Genomic DNA, 23251 nt, shown 5'->3' with positions numbered 1-23251 from the left:
GGACAGCTGTGGTTCCTGTTTGGGGGTGTACCAACAAATGGTAACTCCTTTCTCTCTTTCCTTGGCATGTGTTCATTTTGGGGTGAAGAAATGAGATGGAAATGAAGAACATGTGGCAAAGGTTTTACGGTCCTTGATTAGACATGGAAGTGCTGGGAATGTACACTCTGAAAAGATTTTCTGGAGACAGACCTCTTATTTGTTTGCCAGAAACTCACTCACTCTCAACAAGTCTCTCTCCGCTTCATATTGTACACACAGAGAAATGAATATCTCATTCTGAAAAATGGATTTGTTGCCAGTTAAGGGGGGAAATGCACAAAGGAAGATTTTGACCTGTGATTTTGAAGTGAACGTTGCTTTTTACTATGCTTGCTCACTTTAAAGAAGGCAAATATTTATATTGTGCACTAATGGTTGAAGGAGACTGGAAAAACAGACCAAAATTCAGACTTATTCTGTGTCCCAGTTCTCAGAGCAAAGTCTGAGCTTCCCAGGCAAACATCTCTTCCCCCATAACACTTCTAATTTCCGATGTTTTCCTAAAAGCTGTGGCCAAACCAAATTTGATTTTCTTGCCAACTAAAGATAAATGACTGTGAACCCAAGACACATGTTTCGGTCTTATAAATGGCTGTGCCTGTATAAAATCATTGTATTGTTGTAATCTGTAATTCTTTGAATCTACCCACAGTAAAACAACGAAAAGACTAAAAATACAAGAGGCTACCTTGTACATTTCAACATTTAACTCCTTTGACTAAATATAGAAATTTTAGTGGGAATCTAGCATGATTATATATCATCTGCCTTGATTTTGTTTAGAGTTGAGTAACCAAGAAAATCACTGCTTTTTCATCCAGTTCAAATGTCCACAGATACAGAGAGATGAAGAGAGAAAGAATGAGAGGGAAGAAGAGGGAAGGCAGAGGTGAGGAGACTACAGAGTGATTCAACTCCGTTGAACTACCATGTAAAGATGGTATACTGAATACTAGTAATTTACCAGAATAATCTATATTTGGGCAATTAGACATCAGGATACCATAAAATCTGTTCCCACAATGTGCTGTAGCATGAAAAATGATATTATGCACGATGGTGAGCTGGAACATTTTTTGCCAATAGCCTACAAGACTTTACACTGTGCTGTGGGTTCATCAAAGTGGAAGTAGCCACCAAAGAAGTTATTTTTTCTGCTTTTTGTTTTTCCACTTTCATGAGGGTTCTGTGCTCCTACGTGGAGGGTCCATTATACCTGGGGTTATCCAACACATCAAAAGGATTTACATGGCTGTATGGAGAAGTATGTCCTTCAGCTCAGAAATACATACTTTTCCATACAGCTATGGAATACTAATCTATGGAACCTGCTGTGACTTGATGTCGTGATGAATAATAAGATGATTTCAAAATGGGAAAAGATAAATCCATCAAGATACATTCATGACATGTTGAGGTCCATATTTTACCTCCAAGATCAGAGCTGGGGTGTCTATGAATAACATTTCAGCAGAAGCAATGATGGGAGAAGGTTATTTATTTATTATTTATTTATTTACAGTATTTATATTCCGCCCTTCTCACCCCGAAGGGGACTCAGGGCGGATCACATTATACACACATAGGGCAAACATTCAATGCCCATAAACACATCAAACAGAGACCGAGACAGACAGACACAGAGGCAATTTAACCTTCTTCTGAGGGGATGTTCGATTCTGGCCACAGGGGGGAGCAGCTGCTTCATCATCCACTCTGATGGCACTTCCTCATTCCAGGTCGTAAATTAGTTAAACTTGCCTCTCCACTTTTATAAGTGGTGCCTTATTTCCTACTTGATAGATGCAACTATCTTTCGGGTTGCTAGGTCAGCAACGAGCAGGGGCTATTTTTTATTTTTAATTGATGGGTGCTCACCCCGCCACGGGCTGGCCTCGAACTCATGACCTCATGGTCAGAGTGATTTATTGCAGCTGCTCAACAGCCTGCGCCACAGCCCGGCCCCCAGGTTACTGTCTTCACATCCCACTTTTTGGCTTCATTTGGGGAAAACTGGTTGACCACTATGAGAAACAGGATGGCAGACCACATGGAACTCTTCTTATGTGTTTTTTGTGTCCTTGTGTTATGTTCTTAACTGGTCAGAATGTGCAGTTGTTGCTAGGGAAACCCAATTTGGCTTTTATCATGAATTTTAAAAGAGCTATACCAAGTATAACCTATAACCAAAATAGATTCCCCAGCTCTAGCTCTTTTATAGTTCAGATTAAAACATGGGACAGGTTCTACTAGTCAAAAGTAACATTTACACTGAAATTCAAGTCTATGGAGTTATTATAGAGTGAAGATTCCTCATGCAGAATTGCAAATTTCAAAATACTACAAACTCTAAAATTGCCTACATGTATGGCTGGGATAGTCAGAACTTTGCTTTCAGATCATTTAATGCACAAAGCCTTTGTCTCTTGCATATGATTTTAAAGTTATTGTGTACAAAATTACCTTCAGGCTATGTTTATATGGTGTATATGAAATATAAATTAATCGTGTTTTTAGAATAGGGTACCTTCTCCATTATGTATATGCAAATATTCCAAATATTCTGAAAAAATCTAAAATATATTACCCTTCTAGTCCCAAGATAAGGGATACTCAACCTGTACTATATCATTTACCTGTTTTTCTACTTAAATCAAACAGCCTTGGCGGCAAATGCTGGGAAGGTATTGATGTTTTCAACTGGTAGTAAAGATTTCAAGCTTGCCAAATGCTCTCTTGGAGTTTCCTGTGGCATTAAAGAGCAAAATGTTTCCAGAATGAGTAATGTCTATTGCTAGCACACATGTGCTGGAAAAAGTATAAACTAAAGGCAGCATGGTTTCAGAACCTGAACAAAATCTGTGCAAGCATAATTTTGGCCCAAAAAAGTTGATCATTCTGGCCTTCCGATTACACTTGCCACTTCTAAAATTCTTTGATATACATTAACTGTCTTTGTGAAGCTTTTTTATATTTTAGTTTTCTAGTATTAAAAAAGAACCCAGGGCTTAATAACAACTGACAAGAATTTCCCATTGCATGATTTGATGAGAAGATGGTAACATTGGCAACTATAGGGTATGTGTCTGCTTATTTATTTAGTTACTATGGATGACCAGCCTGTGGTCTGAGCAGAGGAGGCACATCATTTTTCTGCTGTTGCATCAGATGGCTACTGTGTTCAGGCCATGAGCCAACTACCCTGTTTCCCCGAAAATAAGGCATCCCCTGAAAATAAGACCTAGTAGAGGTTTTGCTGAATTGCTAAATATAAGGCTTTCCCAAAAGTAAGACCTAGCAAAGTTTTTGTTTGGAAGCATGCCTGCCAAACAGAACACCAGAGCAAGCAGGATTGGTAAATGTACGTACCATAGATTATTGTACATGGAAATAATGGTAGTAACAAGAAATTCCTGATAGGATTCACAGTTTGTCTGGTTATGCTGGTTTGTGATGACAACTACTGTACAGTATATAATAAATGTTCAATTTTTTGTTCAACAATAAATGTGAATTCTTCTTCATGGAAAAATAAGACATCCCCTGAAAATAAGACCTAGCTCATCTTTGGGAGCAAAAATTAATATAAGACACTGTCTTATTTTCAGGGAAACATGGTATTAGGTATTTCTGTGATTCATGTAAACAATTTTTGGACTATGACCACCATAAATGGAGAGCCAGCATGCTGTCGGTCTAGTAGTCTGAGTGTTGAACTGGTTCATATCTTTGCTGTCATCAAAACCTACTGGGTTTATTTATTTCGTGTCAAAAGCATTGTGTAACAAATACATTTTAAAATGATGAAAAAAAAGGAAATCACAAGCAACTAAATAGTTTTGGACCAAAAGCGGGCAACAGCAACCGCATTGTCCGCAGCTTTAAACAACTCCTCCTCCGTACATGAGGCAGGGCATTGTGGGCAAGCATACATGTGCTGAGTTGTTTGTTCAGCTCCACAGTCACACTGGGTGACCTTGGGCAAATCATGCTTCCTCAACTTAGGAGGAACACAATATCAACACTCTGACAACACCTTGCCAAGAAAACCCTATGATAGAGTTGTCATAAGTTGGAATTGACTTGAGAGGACATAGCAGCACAAAGAAAAATATAACCAGACATTCTGAGCTGAATGTCAGTGGTTCTCAGATGGTTTGGCCTTCAACTCCCAGAAATAATAATAATAATAATAATAATAATAATAATAATAATAATAATATACTTTATTTTTCTATCCCGCCACCATGGACGGGGCAGCTAACATGGGGCCAAGCCCAAAACAAAAAAAAAGTATGACCAGTTAAAACCAGTATCAATAACTAAAAACCAGTGTCAACATAACAGTCAAATAAAATAAGCAAATAAGCTAGTAAACTGGCTGGGATTTCTGGGAATTGTAGGCCAAAACACCTGGGGACCCACAGATTGAGAACCACTGCTCTAGGCCAAACATCTTACTTTTCCACTGGGGACCCCACTTGGCCTGAAAAATTTTTTATGTGATCGGGTATATAGATATATAAAACAGGTATAAAAATTAAACATTTACCTTTACAAGGCTTGCTAAAGAGGCTGGTTTCCCTTTTTTATGAAGTACAGCTGAAGCATCTGCTGCAGAGTTCACTGTAAACACTACACAACAGATTTGTGTAAATGTCTAAAACAGCCACTAGGTGACATTGGGAAAAAATAAGCTAAGGTTACCCCATTCAGAGTCAGGACCCACAGTTTAAGAAGCAGTGCTCCAAACACTATCAAGCTTGATATCAACACCTGGGGTACCTGTGCAGCTACTGGGAACACAATATTCTGTGTGCTTACTGAGGAAGAACACACAAGCCAAGAGAAGTTTCCACAGTTTGTTTTTGCCTTTCTTTATTGGGAAAGACAGAAGTCCATCCCTCCTCTCATTTGACCGCATCTGACGGGGTTGAACTTGATGGCGCATGGTAGTTTCCTTTCCCTTTTGCCACGGAGCCCACCGGCTCCCATCCCACAATGCACAGCTACTTCCAGTGGGGCTTTGTGACAAAAGGGAAGGGGAACCAGCATATGCCACTGTAGTGGCAACACGGGAAGCTTCCTATGTTGCATAGAGATCAGTTGGAGGAAATTGGGAGGAGGACGCTTCCCCCCTTAAGCTGGGCAATGCGGTTCCCCATACCCCACACCAGGCACCACTGGATTTGTCACGATGCATGACTATTCAGGCAGCAAATTGGATGGGATCGCTAGTCTCCTTACTGGGTTAATTGAGTGTAAATTGCTTTTCCTTTTGACCTCAGTTTGCATTAGTTAAAGTAACCTGAGGACAAAAAGGGGGAAAGTGGAAGAAGGAGAGAGGACATTTTAATAGCAGCTGAAAAAAATGGGACAACAGAGAATTCAGTGAGATTATTCCAAATCAGGATAGTTTGGAGGTTATGCATCATTCTGGATTGCTGATTACCTCTGAAGCTCTGCTGCTGACTGCAACTGTTCACCACACCAACCAAGGACCAACAGATGAGGAAAACCACCAAAGATATGTGTGCTAGGATTTCTATAAACTAGCCCTACTCATTCTCATTTCACACAAACAAAATCTGCAAGCTAAGGTGGTCATCTACATGTCAAAGAAAAAATTAGATTCAGCCCCCTCTTTTTTTACAATATGGCCATCTTATCTGCTGGGGACACATTCCAAGATCATGGATACATGAAACTATGGATAATAACAAACCCTATATTTTGACTACAATTGAGCCAGGAGCATACCATAGAACAGGACCAAAGAACTCAGAGAAGCCCATAAACTTTTGGGAGAGATTTTTTTTTTGAGTGTGGGTGAGTGAAACCATGAACATTGAGTCCACAAATTAAGGGCTCATGCTGCAATATTAACCGTTGTTGAGACTCCAGCTGTCAAAAACCTGTCTGTCTCGCCTTTATTCCTTCAGCTTGCAGGCATAATTGGAGTTTATATTGGCAGAGCTATTTTATTGTTACATTTTCAAACATTTTAAAAACCTTTCTTGTAAGAAATACCAGGATTCCTGTGCATAAAAGCCCCACTTTGTTTCCACTTGTATCTAATCACAGCTGCAGGATTTATATATCGATTTCCATGGATAGTTTTCATCTCTAATTGGGAATAGGAGAGATTCTTTAAAATGGCTTGCTGTTAAACCACAGAAATTCTCCATCCATTAAATGAAATAGGCCACTCCAGAACTGTTCTAGCACAAGCTTTTGCAAAGTTTAAAGTATGTTTGCTTTGATCGATACATGTTTGATCAATACATTTTATTAATAATCATCCCAGTCAGGGATATATAAACAGCACTAATGAATCTGGGGAAAGGACTATAAAAATACCACACAGATCTATGGACAATTATGTACAGATATTTATCCAGTGATGGCAAAGTACACCTTTCCAGCATGTCCTAGGCTGTTTTATTGTTATTATTCACAGCTCAGTTTTGTTCTTAGGCTTAATTTCATGCTCTCTGGATATTTCTCCACACTATCTGCAAGTTGCAGTGAGCCCTTCCATAAACACGTGGCGAGAAAGCAGATTGCTTTTTGTCTGACCTTGGATTGCCAGGATAATGGGAGCGGGAACTGTAAAATCTGAAGCACCCTGATCAAATTGCGCCAGATGTGTACAGCAATCTGAACCCAAGGCCACATTGTTTATGAGTTTTATTTAATAGGGAAATAACAGCTTTTCAGAGTTGGTTTAGATTTTGCATAAAAATCTAATAGACCTCGATTAAAAGCTTTCAGAATTAAAAAAAATACTCTGTCACCACTTTTGTCATTAGATTCCATCAGATTAAAATTAAAATCTGATTCCATCAGATTAAAATTAAAACTCCAAATTAAAACTGAAGACTTAAAAAAATCAGTTCTGGTCTTTTACTTTGCTCCAGCTTCATGCAAGAAAAAACTTCACTTGGTAACTTAAATGTACATCAAGCTGCATGGAAGGAAGCAGGACTTGAAAGAAGAAGAGTAGAAGGCAGAGGGCAGAGGGGAAACAGGAGATCTCACACTTGTTCTGAAATCTTTAATCATAACATTATGTAACATGGTTTTTGTCCCTGGGTTATAAATGTCACTTCCTAATTGGTTTCATCATAAAAATATGGGGAAAGTGTATTCAACTGCAAAAACTTTGGTTTTTGTGATGAAAGGTTAGAAATGGCACATTGAAATATTAAAAATGGCAGCCACAAAAAATGAAGTTGCTGGAGTATAACAACTTCTTTCAAAGTAAGTACTCCACAATTAAACAAGAAATAACACTTTCAAACCAGAAGCAGATTTGTTTTTCAAGTTTTGTTGCCCAAGAATCTTAGTTAATCCCATTTTCTTGATGATTTAAAAGAAAATATTATGCTAAGTCTTGATTTTTTTGTAATGTAAAAGCATATATATAATCTTTTTAAAAAGTAAAATTAGAAATAAATTCTTGAGAGAAGCAAAATTCTAACATCAATGCATCTCACTTTTCTCTAGATAAGCTCCAAGAGATACTATATGAAAAGATGGTTGGCCTGATGTAGGTGCTTATGGGTTATTTTGGTACCACAGGTATAGGAGTGCTCTGTACTGGATGGACTGGATTCCCTTTCTGGACAATGGGATGTAGGCTGCTCTCCAATATGACACTAAAAGTGTCATATCTATTTGGACAACCCATTAAAATATTGTCATGTGAAGAACGAAAATTATTTTTCATTTATTAGGGAATGTGAACAAGTTTCCAATCTTGTCAGGGACTTGACTACATGCTTCAGGTTTTTAAAAAATGCATAGCGTTGGATTCTGGAGACAAGCATTTGAATCTCCACTCAACCATGCAATCCACTGAGTGATCTTGGTCAAGTCAGATTGTCTCAGAGGAAGGCAATGGTAAACCTCTTCTGAACAAAGCTTGCCAAGAAAACCCTGGGAAAGAGTCACCTTAGGGTAACTGTGCATCAGAAATGACAAGGAAGCATGCGCATCAATTGTAACAGAGCCATGCATTTGGAAATATATTCCCATTTGTTGTGTACTTGAAGTTCTTAATTTAGCAAAGGGGAAATGCTGTTTCTCCATAGAAACAAAACTGTTCCCAGATAGAAGATCAAAAATAGTTCTCATTCCACTTCTGTCAATCAACCTCACTCTTTAGCCTTGGGATGGGAATTATGCAGCTTCTAAATATCATGCGACTGCAACTCCCATTACCCAGTTAGCTAGTAAATGGTGAAAAATGCTATGATTGAATAGCAATCTCACAGCACATGGAATGTCGTATGTTGCCTATAGTCCCAGTACTAGTATATAATGTGTACTGTAGCAGAATTGAATCTTAGGTTTGTGCATTTGTACAACATTTCTGGAAATCTGAGATTTCTGCACATTGTAATAGGCGCAGAAGCTTAAATGAGTATGTTGAAGGATGTGTGAAGATGCAAACATATGGCTGATCACATACCAAGGACAAGGAGTAAAGATCTTCCGACAAAGACATGGTCTTTTCAGGGAAAAGGAGATATTTATGAATTATTTAAAGTCTAGCAAAAATCTAGTGAAAGACAGCTGGTCAGATATAGACAGATATACTGAAACCAATCCATTAGAAAAAGGCTGTCTAATCTGAAATTTTATCATGTGGTGCAATTCAAAACCTATTTCCTGTATACAACAGGAGATTGGCTATGTTGGACAGACACCTGGACTTCTAAAAAGCAAATATCCTCAGTTCCTTCCTGCGACTATCCAAACCATATTATGGGAGAAAGTCCAATGAGCAATATGAGAACTCAGCCTCAGAAAGTCCCATGAAATCTGTGAAACGGTTTTTAAAAACAAAGTTGTAATGCTGTTAAATTAACCCTTCTCAAGACAAAATTGCTCTCCTAATGCATTACAGCTAAGCTGGCTGTGTTTTCTGTTACTTTTTCCCCTTGGACAAGGACAGGGATGGGAAAATTAATTGCATCTATGTTAGATGGAGCAAAAACATTAACAGTTTATGTGAAATTGCCATTTGAATTTCAGTAAAATTGCTGCATTAAAAGCATTTCCAGAATGAAGCTGAAAAATGCCATCCATTATTTTACTTCTACCGCCCTAGTTTGAGCATTAGAAAGAAGGAAAGAGTGCATGATTTTTTGAAAACCCAATTATTCATCAACCTTTTAAAAAATCCTTCTTTAGTTTTGTTTAAAAAAAACACAAGTTCAATAGTTCCAGAGAATAATGGGCAATTCTGTTTCTTCATCCTCTGTTCCCAATTCTAGCCATGCCCTAATTTGAGTTTGCATACGTCTTCTTTTCCCCAGACATGTTCTCTTTTTCACAGCAAAATTTTCTGTCTGGGTAGATTTTTTACAAAGAATTAGTTCTACACAGGGATAAATCATTAATATGTGGCTGCTTGTGTTAACTATTTAATCTGACATTTTCAAATGAAAAGGTCTGAATCAACATTTCATATGCAGCTTGCAGGAGAATTGGCATCTGTTAATCAATCAATCATCCTTGACCAGAGATAAGAATTAACTAGCTGGACTCAGGGTTTTTTTTTAAAGGGGTAACTTAATTAAATGTATTTTTTCATTTCAATTATTGGAATTTATTGAAGTTGAAATTTCAGTACGAACTCAAATCCACAATTAAGTTATTACTTGAGTGAGAGGCAGCACTAAAGAGCAAAGAAATCTTACAGCTCCCACCTGGCTCTGTATCCAAAGTCTCTTGAGACTCCTCCGCATGGGCCAAAAGCCTCTGTATTTGATGGAAGTTGTACCTATTCTTATTGGGATTTTAAAAAAATCATATAATGTACCTTCTGTCCCAGTTTATTTCTCGTGGATTTTTGGTGGTATCTGTGACTTTTGAAATCCAGGCCAGAAAGTAGGTTTCATATAGCACTAAATTAGGCAGCATGTGCCAATTTAGCCCTGGTCACCCACCAAGCCAGCCAGCTCCCATCACATCATGCCAGTGCAGCTCCATGGGTGAAAAGGGCAGAGCAGGCACATACCACCAACCAGGGCAACACAGGAGGGCTCCCGTGGTGCCATTGGAATGTATGAGGGAAAGCTGCGTGCACCACGCACACTCATACTTCTCTCCATCTGACAGCTCTCAATTGGAGCCGGGTGATGCGGGGCATGGGACTCTGTGTTCCCCACGCCCCTCTATGAAGCGGAGCACCTCCAGTGGCCATCTGACAAGGCTGTTTAATACCCTAAATTACTCAGGGCTTATGGACTGAATCCACCCCCCCCCCCCACCAATGCCATTTTATGTGGCTCTCCAGATGCTGGACTTCAACTCCTATCTTCCTCATCATTAATCATCATGACTGGTGGGAGTTGTGACACAGTAGCACGTAGAAGGCTGCAGTTTGTTCTGTTTAGTCAGGATAGTGAGATTTGAATTTAGATGCAAGGCTTGTGGGTAAGATGTCTGACTTTAAAATGTTCGCTAATCTTTCCCCAACCTCAGAGCCACAAGTGCTGTTGGGTTGCAATTCCCATTATCCCCAGTCTGCATGGTGGCTAATCAAAAGTAATGGGAGTTGTCATTCAATGGCAATTGGGTAAACTGGATAAAAACAAAGCAGCACCAATCGCTATGTAAAAATTCATAGTTGGTTCCCTGTATCTACAAATTCTCTATCCATGGAGTCAATGTCCCTTTGATGACAACCATAAGGCTGATATGGTCCTTGATGAAAATGAGTTTGACACCCCCTACTCTAAAGGCAACAGATCCTGTCTGATGTTGGAAATCAAGCAGATTCAGCTATAGTTAATACTTGGGTGGGGGGTGGGGGTTTGCTAATGAATGCCTGGTGCTGTAAGCTCTATTTCAGAGGAAGGAACTGGGAAAACCACCTCTGAGTATTCCTTGTCTAAGGAACCCCCATGAAAGTCATTCAGTTGCCATAAGTCTACAAGGACAGTATTTGTATTCACCAGTTAATGATGTCTGGGTGACTTTGCTGTGGTTTTATCCCATGCCTTCCCATCCAGTCATGTCGACAATGAGGAAACAATGTGAGTCAGAGACAAATGACTTGATTTTGGCATTGCTGGCTCCCACAGACGAATGATAACAGCATGTTTTTTGTGCAAACCATATGGTTCCTCTTCAAAAATGTTAGGGCAATGTCAAACTTACAGAAATAGATCCCACATCATAATGGCAGGTTGTAGATTGGATCCAAGTAATCAAAGCTTATTGAGAAGATATTCTTATTCCTAGAATAAAAGAACACGAACTAATGCAAACCAAAGGACATGCAGAAATTTAAAGGAGTGGAAGGCAGGTTTACAAAGGCACACAGAAGTACAATTGAAAAACCATGGTTTGTCAAATTAGCACAATTGCAGGACTGAAGAAAGATGTACTCAAAGGTGCTCATCCCAACATATGCCTGCTATTTATTATGGCACACCTGCCATAGAATAACGATTGTGTGCAACAAAGTCTGAAATGCTGGGAATTGTTCCTGGAAAAACTCATTATCCCCATTATCTCCATTTCATTGAACCTGATACATTTTAAAAGAAAAGAACACGAAGTGATTCTTATAACAATATGTAACTTGTCAAAGGTATTACTTCTTATTCTTTTCTTTGGCAAATGTCAGTGTAAATGAAAGAGGGATAATGGTTATCTTTCAAGTAGCTTCTAGGCTACCAACCATTTCTCCCTGAAAACATATAGGGAAGGAGGAGTTGGCACAGTTCAAAGAAGGGAGAGTAGAGTTCCATTACATAGACTTTTGCATGCAATTGTTTAAAGAACAGAGTCCAGCAAGTTAATTATCTATAGGTGAGCAACTGGTGTCTCTGTGACCAATGAGACGTTACATAATCCTGTTCTGGAATTCAGCTGGTGGTGCGTCCCCTACTGAACCAATTAGAAGGCATTGTCGTTTTGTTTTGTTTTTTACTCTTTAATCATTTTACATTTTTTTGGTGGTAAGGAAGAAAATGGTAGACAGAGTATAAAAACAATGACAACTTGGAAATATCTAGCCAAACAAAGTTACTAATGGGGAAGAACACACAAGCTAGGAGAGGTTGCTCCATTTACTTGTGCCTGAGCCTACGGAGAAGGGCAAGATTCCATCTCCTCTCTCCTTTTCCTACACCCCAGAATTAATTTTAATTTATTGCATGTTTCTCCCATAATGGGACCCGTGTGGCTTCCAAAACAATGTTAAAATATTAACAGATTTAAAAAGGAACAATTAAAAGCACATAAAACTTATATACGTGTATGTTAGTAAAGGTAAAGGTTTTCCCCTGACATTAAGTCCAGTCGTGTCTGACTCTGGGGGTTGGTGCTCATCTCCATTTCTAAGCCAAAGAGCCGTAGACACCTCCAAGGTCATGTGGCCGGCATGACTGCATGGAGCGCCGTTACCTTCCTGCCGGAGTGGTACCTATTCATCTACTCACATTTGCATGTTTTCAAACTGCTAGGTTGGCAGGAGCTGGAGCTAACATCGGATGCTCAAGCCGCTCCCAGGAATTGAACCTGGGACCTTTCAGTCTGCAAGTTTTATGTTTTAAGCAGCATTGAATTTTTGCCAGAGTTGTAAGCCGCTTTGAGTCCCCCAAGGGGTGAGAAAGGTGGGGTATAAATGAAGTAAATAAATAAATAAACTCCGGACCTCGCCATCCTCCTCGGGGTCCTTTGTCGGAACCAAACCCAGTCCTTTTGGGAGAGAAGCAAAACCTGTGATGGAGACCTTGAGCCACTTACGAGACTTATATAACTCTTCCAAAAATCATAGGTGAGTGCTTTGAATGTTAAGTTGTTTGCATGGTTGTGGCTCACAGTTTGAAAATCATATCATTTATACAGATCTTACGAAAGAGATTCTACATACGATGCACAGACTACTTTTGCACAGCCCTAATAGCCATCACTGAAAATCTGAAAGCTGTTACATGGAAGATGGTGTGAGCTTGATTTCTGCTGCATCTAAGGAACCTGAGCTAATGGATTCAAAATGTATCATTGGGAGCGCTGTCCGACATTGGAAAATACTGTTTTGTAAAACAGTGGACCCCCTTTTGTTGGGATTTTTTAAGCAGAGGTTGGAGGGACACCTCACAGATAGAAGATAATTATGGATTCCTGTACTGGCTGCAGGTTGGACTTGGTGTCCCTTCTGATTCTGTGATTTATGACTAACTGTGAAAATGTTGTTTATAAGCCAAAAGAAGGCTGGGTGGGCGGCCTTCAATAGGACTTGACTGATCCGAATATTAATGCTAAAATATGAATTAATTTGTCAGCATCAATCATTTTAGTGAAATTAATAGCATTGATTTATTATTTTGATTGCTAATAACACTTTAATAATACCTTAGCTGAAAATTGTAAGAAACCAATTAAAATTATTTTTCAAAACCCAAATTGCCCCCAAAGTAATGAAATTATTAATCTAATAATTATGGTCATCTAATGGGTTTTTAATGCCTTTTGAAATTAATGGTTTTTAATGACTTGATTAAAAATATATACAGGTGGTAATTAAAACGGAATATGACTTACATTTAGTGGAACTCATTTCTTTCGACAGAAGTGAAATTAAATAGACCTCCATTTCAGCCTACTCTGCACTCCTTATCCTCACCACATTTTGGGTTATCTTAGCATCATAGAATCATAGATTTAAGTGTCGAACTAGGACTCAGGGGCACCAGGATTCAAATCCTCACTTAAAGCATGGAAACACATGTGGGGACCATGAGCAAGTCTCAGCCACAGAGAGAAGCAAAATCACACACCCTCCCCCCCCCCCCCCGCCGCCCATGAACAAATCTTGCAAAGATAACCCTGTTGTTGTTGTTGTTGACTTTATTTATACCCTGCTTTCTCCCCATGGGGACTCAAGGCAGCTAATTATCCCACACTTTGGTCATAGTTTCAAAAAGTGCAATACAAAAAAAATTAAAACAATTAAATAACACATTATGGATTAAGGTAAAAAAGATTAAAATGTAATCATACACTTAAAATAGTCTTTAAAATTTGCAATCCCCCCTCGAATCCCACTCACATTTCCCCAGCAGTATGATATGTTCACTTTAGGAATGCCATAAATTAGAAATAGCATGAAGGCACACAACATCAGAAGACTTATCATGGGGGTTTCACTGTAATATTCATCCAGATAAGTTTTCCCTTTGCTTTCCTTCAATTCTCAAAACCCGGTCAAATTAAGAAAGTGACTGCTGCAGAAGGACAGCCCAGATTCCCTTCAAACAGAGCTCCAGAGGTTAGGGGCAGTCAGTTAGGAGGCCCTATTGTGCATCTGTACTATTCGGGTTTCTGAAGGTGGTGGGACTGAAAGAAGGTCATCTTCTGAGGATCTCAGGGCCAAGCTATGGGAAGCTGTCAGAGATAATGAAATATAAAACTTTGAGTTGTGCCCAGAAACAGAACAGCAGCTGGTCAATCTGTTATAGCCAGCTCCTTGTACCAGCTGAAGTTTCCAAAGGCAACCCCATGTACAGTTACAGTATGCAACAAAGGCACATGTCACCATGGAGCTGGGTGTCATCATCATGGCACAAAACCCCAAACAACTTCTTCCACCAGCATGATTAGGACTATGAGGAGGACCCACAGATCAATGTACAAGGAGTGAAACAGGAACATTTCTGAAGGATTAGGGTCATGCAAAGCAGTGCCCTCAGGTCTATCCCAACAAGGTAGTCCAGAAGGATACAATGGTTGATGGTACTGAAAATGGTTAAGAGGGCAAGTAGAACCAATAAGGATACACTCCTGGTGAACGTTATCTGCCCTATAACCAGTCCTTAAAACAGACTGAAATGAACCCAGATAATTCATTTAACCCAGAAAGCCCTGGAGCCAGATCACATTTAATTACACATTTGAATGGGCATTGCCCATAGTTATCCATTATAGAAATCCAGGGAAAGCTTTTTCAACAGAGGCCTTGCAGCTGCCTCCTTTAGAAATGTTGGTTTTCTGCCTTATTGTAAGGATACATTGGCTATGATTATACCCTTCACAGGAGCCCCCAGTGGCACAGTGTATTAAAGCACTGAGCTGCTGAATTTGCAGACCAAAAGGTCACAGGTTCAAATCCGGGGAGCAGAGTGAGCCCTCGCTGTTAGCTCCAGCTTCACTCAACCTAGAGGTTTAAAAACATGCAATGTGAGTAGATAATAGGTACAGCTCCAGCAGGAAGATAGCGGTGCTCCATGCAGTCATGCCGGCCACATGACCTTGGAGGTGTCTACAGACAATGCCGGCTCTTCGGCTTAGAAATGGAGATGAACACCAACCCCCAGAGACGGACACGACTGGACTTAACGTCAGGGGAAACCTTTCCCTTTACCTATACTCTTCACATACTTGACCAAGGCCAAGAGGAACAGGAATCTAACAGACATGTGGTGACTTTCTCCAAGATTCCTGTCCATAGTCGCATGCTATGCAAATTGAGTTGTAACCTTGATAATGACTGTGCATCTGCCTTCCTTGAATATGCTGTTTATAATAAATAAAGATTAATTGGACACATGTTTATTGTACCGTAAAGTTTAGAACTGTGATTCTCCACCCTAACAGCTGGCCATGCAAACAGCAACTCTTAACTGGATCAGGCATCATCAGAAACCTTAATGGTGTTATCTTAACTGTTTTAATTTAAAAAATCCCCCGTTGGGAAGGAGAGGCCAGGGTCATTACTTCAGGCTAAATGCAGTTCCTGTAAGAACATTGCATAAAAGCAAATAATAACCTCCATGAAAAGAAACTGCAGTTTCACAAACTAAAGTAGATTCAAGTGGACTGAAATAAAGTGAGCATCAGACCAAAAAGCTTCAGATAACAGCTGAGTTAAGCACAGATATTGCCACCTAGCTGTCAAAAGCAAATAGTGCTTTTATTTTATTACAATTTGAGGAAATAGAATTCAGGCAGTCCCCAAGTTACGAAGAAGGTAGTTCTGTGGGTTTGTTCTTAAGCTGAATTGTTTGAATTTGTGGGTGCATCCGCAATGTAGACTTAATGCAGTTTGACATCACTTGAACTTCCATGCCTCAATTTTGTGGAATCCTGGTAGTTGTAGTTTTGCAAGGTCTTTCGCCTTCTCTACCAAAAGGTGTCCCACCAAACTCTAAGATTCCATAGCACTGAGCCATGGCATTTTAAGTGGTGTCAAACTGCATTAATTCTACAGTACAGATGCACCCTTTGTTTTCTGGTTTCTTTCTCTAATTGGCTTCTTTCCTTTTTCTCTAAAGCAGGGGTCCTCAAACTTTTAAAGCAGAGGGCCGGTCCACTATCGTTCAGACTGTTGAGGGGCCGAATTATCATTTGAAAAAAAATTCGAACAAATTCCTATGCACACTGCACATGTCTTATTTGCAGTGCAAAACAACAACAATGAAAGAACAATGCAATATTTAAAAATGAAAACAATTTTAACCAACATAAACCTATCAGGATTTCAGTGGAAAGTGTGGGCCTGCCACTGGCCAATGAGATAGTCAAGTGAATTAGGATTGTTGTTGTTGTTGTGTGCCTTCAAGTCATTTCAGACTTTGGGCAAGCCTAAGTCTAAAATTAATTAATTATTTATTACATTTATTTACTACATTTATATCCCACGCTTCTCACCCTGAAGGGGACTCAAAGCAGCTGTATGTACATACAATATATTATATTATTAGCATAGCACAATATTAGCATTATATATTATGATATTGAACTACAGTAGAGTCTCACTTATCCAAGCTAAAGGGCCGGCAGAAGCTTGGATAAGTGAATATCTTGGATAATAAGGAGGGATTAAGGAAAAGCCTATTAAACATCAAATTAGGTTATGATTTTACAAATTAAGCACCAAAACATCATGTTATACAACAAATTTGACAAAAAAGTAGTTCGATACGCGGTAATGTTATGTTGTAATTACTGTATTTACGAACTTAGCACCAAAATATTACGATATATTGAAAACATTGATGACAAAAATGGCTTGGATTATCCAGAGGCTTGGATAAGCGAGGCTTGGATAAGTGAGACTCTACTGTATACCAATATACTGTAATATTATATATAACATATAATTCATATTATTATATGGTATTATTATTAGTATTATATTGTATAACCTTATAATATTTTTATCAATATTATATGTATATACAATATATTATTAAAACTGATATAAAATATTATATTATAAAACTGAGGGTGGGGGCCAGGTAAATGACCAAGGTAAATGACCAGGTAAATGACCCGCATCCGGCCCCCGGGCCTTAGTTTGGGGACCCCAGCTCTAAAGTGAGTGATCTCAACCTGTTATGAGGAAGACAGAGTGAAGCAGTTGCTTCAGTAAGGAAATGCCAGAAGCATGGAATTAACAGAGTGTGTATTCCTGCTCTGAGTCAACATCCTGCCTTGAGGTGCAATAGAAGATGTCTTGTTACAGATGAAAATAAATTTCAGCTTCTGGTCTGATCAGGATTGTCAATGGAATGAGGAAGATACCATCTTGACCTTTACTTTAGCAGCAACATGTTTGACCTCAGCCCTGGACACCATCTTAAAATCAAGTCGCCTGAAGCGGTCTTGGTGCAAGACAGAAGGTTATGCAAATGTTAAAGATCACCAGTTGCTGTTGCAGTGCTGGGAATAACCACCCCGTTCCTGTACCAAGAAGACAAAGAATATCTTTAAGATCATGGAATTATGCAGTTACTACCAATATTCCAGTATGAGCTTCAAACCATCTAAAAATAACCATCAACTACTTTTTCTGGCGTTACATACATATATCCAATATGCTCACTTCACTCTCAATAAATTGGGTCTTACATTTCTTATATTCAACTCAAAACTAATGATCAAAATGCTTTCTTTCTCAAAATGGGTTTCCAAGTGAATTCTCTGTATTAATGTGGATAATTTATCTACTTTTGCTAACTCCTTCATTTTTACCAGCCAGTTTTCTGTAGAAAGGTAGAGTATTGTTCTTCCATCTCTGCACATACAATAATCTTGCCTCTACAGTTAAATATGGTAGGAAGGAGAGTCTGACATAAAAGTTAATTGGAAAGAGTATATTTTTATCACAGTCCAACTTATAGCTACCAGTTATTTTAAAAAGTGACTTAAGTGATTATTCCAGTTAAAGAAAATAGAAGTTGCTCTAACATTTTAGCAGCCTACTTTGTAAGAACTACAACTAGGACTAATTATCTTCTGAATGTTGCCTTACATCTCTGGTTAGGCAGTCAGATTATTTAGTCGTATTCAGAACAATTCCATAAACTAAAATTGAGTATGATGACTACATCTGTCTCTAAGTTAAATATTGCTAGTTCTGCATAATGACAATGGAGGAGATTTAAAATCATGGCTGATTATTTGGTTTTCCCTGCATTTCCTTGTTGTCTTTTTTATTGGCTTCTTGAAATCTCTATTTTCAGTTTTAATATTAGATTGCTTTTTATGGGGCTCACTGATGACATCATTAGGATAGATAATCATAGATTTGGAGCTCAGTCAATGTGTTTATGCCAAATAAGCTCCCTTTCCAGTGCTACACATAGCTAAACGCATTATAGTGTTGTGAACTGTCTCTTTGATCATTTTGGATGCGATTGTATATTGGGCAAAAGCATGCAAAGACCCAGAATGAATGGATAATTTTCTTAATGTTCAGAGACCAAGCTCTGCCAGCTTTTCTCAGACAAATTTCTTAGTGGAAATCAGGGCAGCAAGAAAATTTGGAATTGGAAGTTAGAACACTAGAAGTAGTTAGAAAGTTAACATTTGTGTCAGAAAGTTGAAGTTAAGAGCCTGAAATAGTAAGCAATAGACATTAATTTCATAAGATCAGGCTGCGAGTCCTCCATCCAAAACAAACTGCCTTGCATAGATTGCGCCCTTAGGATAGGGAGTTGTTGGATTTTTAAAATGTTGTTCTTATAAGAATAATTGTTGTGGGTTTTGCACCCTGATAGATAGTACAAAATACGTATCAACTTACAGTATCCCTAAAAAATGTGGGATATAATTATATAAGCCATTATACGGTTTTTCACTTTACGTATATTTTTAACAACCCATTTTTGGGGATGCAATTAAAGTCACAAACAAATATCACAGTATAATATTAAGAGAGTGAGGGAAGTGTGAATAATGAATGAAATTGTTCAATTAATATATAAAATATTTTTGCGTATTAATTGGTGGGACCAAGCCTTTGAACAATAATACTCAAGGTTGTTGTATGTTTTCCGGGCTGTATGGCCATGGTCCAGAAGGATTCTCTCCTGACGTTTCGCCCACATCTATGGCAGGCATCCTCAGAGGTCATGATCCCGGCCATGAAAGCCTTCAACAACACAATAATACTCAATGTAACAAGTAATTATGGAAGAGTGCAATTGACGACCAGAATGGCTCAAGGAATATGCCTTTGGATTGTGTGGTTTTAATTAACTTGTTTTAAGATTGATATGTTTTTACTTATTTGGTTTCAATTTACATTGTTGGTTGTATCTTATGAATATATATGTGGCATCAAATTGTGCCTTATATTGTGAGCTGCCCTGAGTCCTTTTCGGGGTGAGAAAGGCAGGATATAAATGCAATAAATGCAATAAATAAATAAATAAATAAATAAATGGTTTTGGCCTCTATTTTCCTTGGTTGATTAAGAATGAATTTGTTGTCAAGGTGGCATTTTAACACATTCCATCAATACCATACTTAAATGGATGATATATTGTCCTCTTTCATATACGGGCAGTCCCCGAATTACAAACATCTGACTTACGAACAATTCGTAGATATGAACGGCTGGCTGGGAAGCATTTGACTGACACTTCAAATGCTCAATGACTGTTTATTGAATTTCCCACCATATGATGAGCCAATCAATGAAGAGATCTGACGGAGTCATGAGTCACTCAGGTTGTGGATCCTAACAGGACAATTTTTCAGCCAATCACAGGCTGGCACGAATTTTTTGAATATGTCAGTACTTTGGAGTGCTTTCTTCACCGACATCCTCTTTGACCATTGAGAATAAACCTCTGGTTTTGCCTTCTAACTTGTCTGTGTCTGATTTGGCCTTCTGGATTAGCTAGACACAACGGGCGTCCAAACCCACTGTTCTTGTGGATGCCGAAATCACATAACTGTGTTCCTAAAAGTGGGTAAGATACATAACAGGTGATGTAATGCTTGGAGTCACAAAAGTGTGATCCAGGATTGGTGACTTTTTTTTCTATACAGTTTTAACAGCCATCTCCTTAGATTTCTGTTTGTTGAACATTGCAATAAATGGATCCTACCAGTATCAAACTAGTAAGTGTTGATTTTTACTTTAAAATCACTTATCTATTTATCTTTTTATGTATGCACATTCATTTCAATATAAAATGAAATTAGCAAGGAGGATGATTAGAATAACAAAACTATCCTACACCATTTCTGCTATTCAATTTAAATGTTATTTCTTTATCATTAGACAACCTACAAATATTGCAAGGTGTGTTAGTTTGATCCAGATGGCAACACTACAATTTCAAATTCAGCCAAATGCAATTTGAGAGCAGTACATGGTGTGTGCACACAAGATAATAGAATGGGCATCTAGAACAGATTTTTATGGTTTGAGATATCAAGCTGACATGACACTAGAGGGCAGTCGTGCATTTATTATAGAAGATTCCTAGTTGTTAGGCTAGTTGTGGTCAAATTCTATGTTTGAACATGTGAGAGAATTTGCCCTATATAAAGCATTCATCATCACTGTTATTTGTAGTCACGATAATCCCTGCAAAAAGCTAGTTTATTTGGAGCGACTTGAGAAACTGCAAGTAGCTTCTGATGTGAGAGAATTGGCTGTCTGCAAGGATATTGCCCAGGGGACGCCCGAATGTTTGATGTTTTTACCATCCTTGTGGGAGGCTTCTCTCAAATCCTCGCATGGGGAGCTGGATCTGATTTCGGATTAATGTCTTGCAAATCCACATTTTTTTCAGGCAATCACTGTTTAACATGGTAGAGTCAAGAGAGTAGGGTGTTGTAACGCCATGGGTTTGTGTTTGAAAATATTGTTTGATTCATTGATTGTATAATAGAATATGAGTTCAGGGGGACAAAATGGAATTTGGAGAATGCTTACTGGTGGAATTTTTGAAATTATTAGCATAAGTCTGGTGAATGACAGCTAGGAGTTTGTGTGTTCAATTAACCTTGGTTTTGAGAAGAGTGAAGTTAGAAAAGTATTTCAGAAAAGTTTGGGTTAGACTTGGATTGAACTGAGAGAAGGGAGTTTGAGTGATTAGTAAGGGTTTCCATTAGCTTTCAGTGTGTGTGTGTGGGTGTGCAAGGCCTCTTCCACACAGCTGTATAAAATCTACATTGAACTGGATTATATGGCAGTGTGGACTCAGATAATCCAGTTCAAGGCAGATATTGTGGGATTTTTGCCTTGATATTCTGGGTTATTTGGCTGTGTAAAAGGGCCCTATGACTCTGGAGACCAGGATTTGATTTCTCACTTAACCACTGGTTGACCTCCACAAACTCTCAGCCCCAGAAAAAGCTGTGATATTTTTCCCATAAGTCTGAAATGGCTCGAAGACCCACAACCAGAACAACAAATTCATGGAAGGCAGAAAGTGCATAAATCCTAATAAGGACCTTAAGGGCATTTCTCTGGTTCCCAAAACTCATGTCATGGAGGAGGGGACTGGGAAACCTCTTCCTTTCGGTCGTTTTCTTGAGCGCCATAGATGTCTTCACAGTTGGTGGGTTAAAGCCCACATTTGGCCACAATGGTGGGATTGCCTGAGAGGAATCCTCACAGCTGATGGCACTAGTGGGATTTCCCAGGTATAGACACCACCACTGGTGGAATAAGAGTAAAAAAACCACACATTTGGATCCACTTTCGGATTGCTGAGGGGAGGACCCCACAAGAGACATGTCTCAAAATATTGGAAGGTGTCTTGGCCAGTGCATGTACCCTTCAAGCCTTCTTCGGGGTCAAAAACAAAGAAATTCTTATCTTCTAGTGTCCTGAGACAGACCTCACTTTTCTTTCATGGATTTCATGAGATGTCCTTTAATTTGTCCTCTTACCCCCCCCCCCCCACCAAATTTGGTATAGCAATCAAAGCATCATGTGTCCAGATAAAGAAGGTTCTGTTTCTCCACTTACTTCAGTGGAGTAGAAACTATCTATCTATCTATCTATCTATCTATCTATCTATCTATCTATCTATATATGTTCTGACCGTTTTTCCCTTAACTTAAACAACAAAACTAATGAACCAAATAACACCAAATGTGGCAACAAAAGACATAGTCATCCAGTCTGTGTTTTTACAAAAAAAAAATTAAAAAGTACTACGTTAAAATGACAGAAAAAAAACAAAAACACAATAATGCATTCTGCGCATTAACCCTAACGGAACACCCCCCCCCCCCGGAAAAAAAGGCACTCCGAAGCTGACGCAACACCAGGAAATGGCAGCCATCTCACTCCTGCGCAGAGGAGGCGATGGTGCGGGGATTTCTCTCACCAACCAACTCTTCTTCATTCCCCGTGCCCGTGGAGATCTGCAGCAGGGCTGGTTGAAGGAGGCATATTCAGCCAGGACGGGCAAGTCCTCCACCACCCAGGCCTGAAACGGAGGAGGAGGAGGCAGAGGAGGGAGAAGGACAATGATGGAGGAGGCAGCATTGCTGCTCGGCCTGGTTGATGAAGGCATACGAGTCCTCAAGTGCCCAGGTCGGAACGAGAGTATGGAGGAGGAGGGGCCAGAGGAGGGAGGAGGAGGATGACGTCAGGGGGAGGTGGCTCTCCTGCTCCGCGCTGAGAGCTGGGCCAACTAACGGAGCACTCACATGGGGGAACTTTTCCACGGCAAGGCCAGGCCAGGGTGCCGACGGCTCTCCTCCTCCCTTTCCCTGCCTGCTACTGGAGCCAGGCGGCAAGTGAGGCCTAGCTATGGAGTCAGGAGCCCCTTGAGAAATTGCGCAAGGCAAAAAAACACCCGTGCAAAAAGGCAAGAGCTGGCAGGTGAACGGGTGGAGGTGTTGTGACGCAGCCACAGGGTAGCCAGAGTGAGCATTAAGAAGGGGATTCTGGGTTTCAGATACAAGAGCCAGTTGAGCCAGAAGA

General features: G+C 39.3%; 1 protein-coding gene across 1 annotated transcript in view; it reads right to left on the bottom strand.

Moving 5' to 3' along the window:
• The window catches only part of c1qtnf3 (C1q and TNF related 3), a 45682-nt gene extending 22807 nt beyond the window's left edge, over positions 1–22875 (bottom strand). The window contains exon 1 of the mRNA XM_062972501.1: positions 22650–22875. Within this exon, the coding sequence (XP_062828571.1) occupies positions 22650–22838 (189 nt within the window). The 5' untranslated portion in view covers positions 22839–22875. The remainder of the gene's footprint in view (positions 1–22649) is intronic.
• Between the last annotated feature and the right edge of the window lie 376 nt (positions 22876–23251).

Source organism: Anolis carolinensis, chromosome 2, assembly GCF_035594765.1.
Source record: "Anolis carolinensis isolate JA03-04 chromosome 2, rAnoCar3.1.pri, whole genome shotgun sequence".
Classification (NCBI taxonomy): Eukaryota; Metazoa; Chordata; class Lepidosauria; order Squamata; family Dactyloidae; genus Anolis; species Anolis carolinensis.
This window is presented reverse-complemented; position numbering and strand designations above follow the sequence as displayed.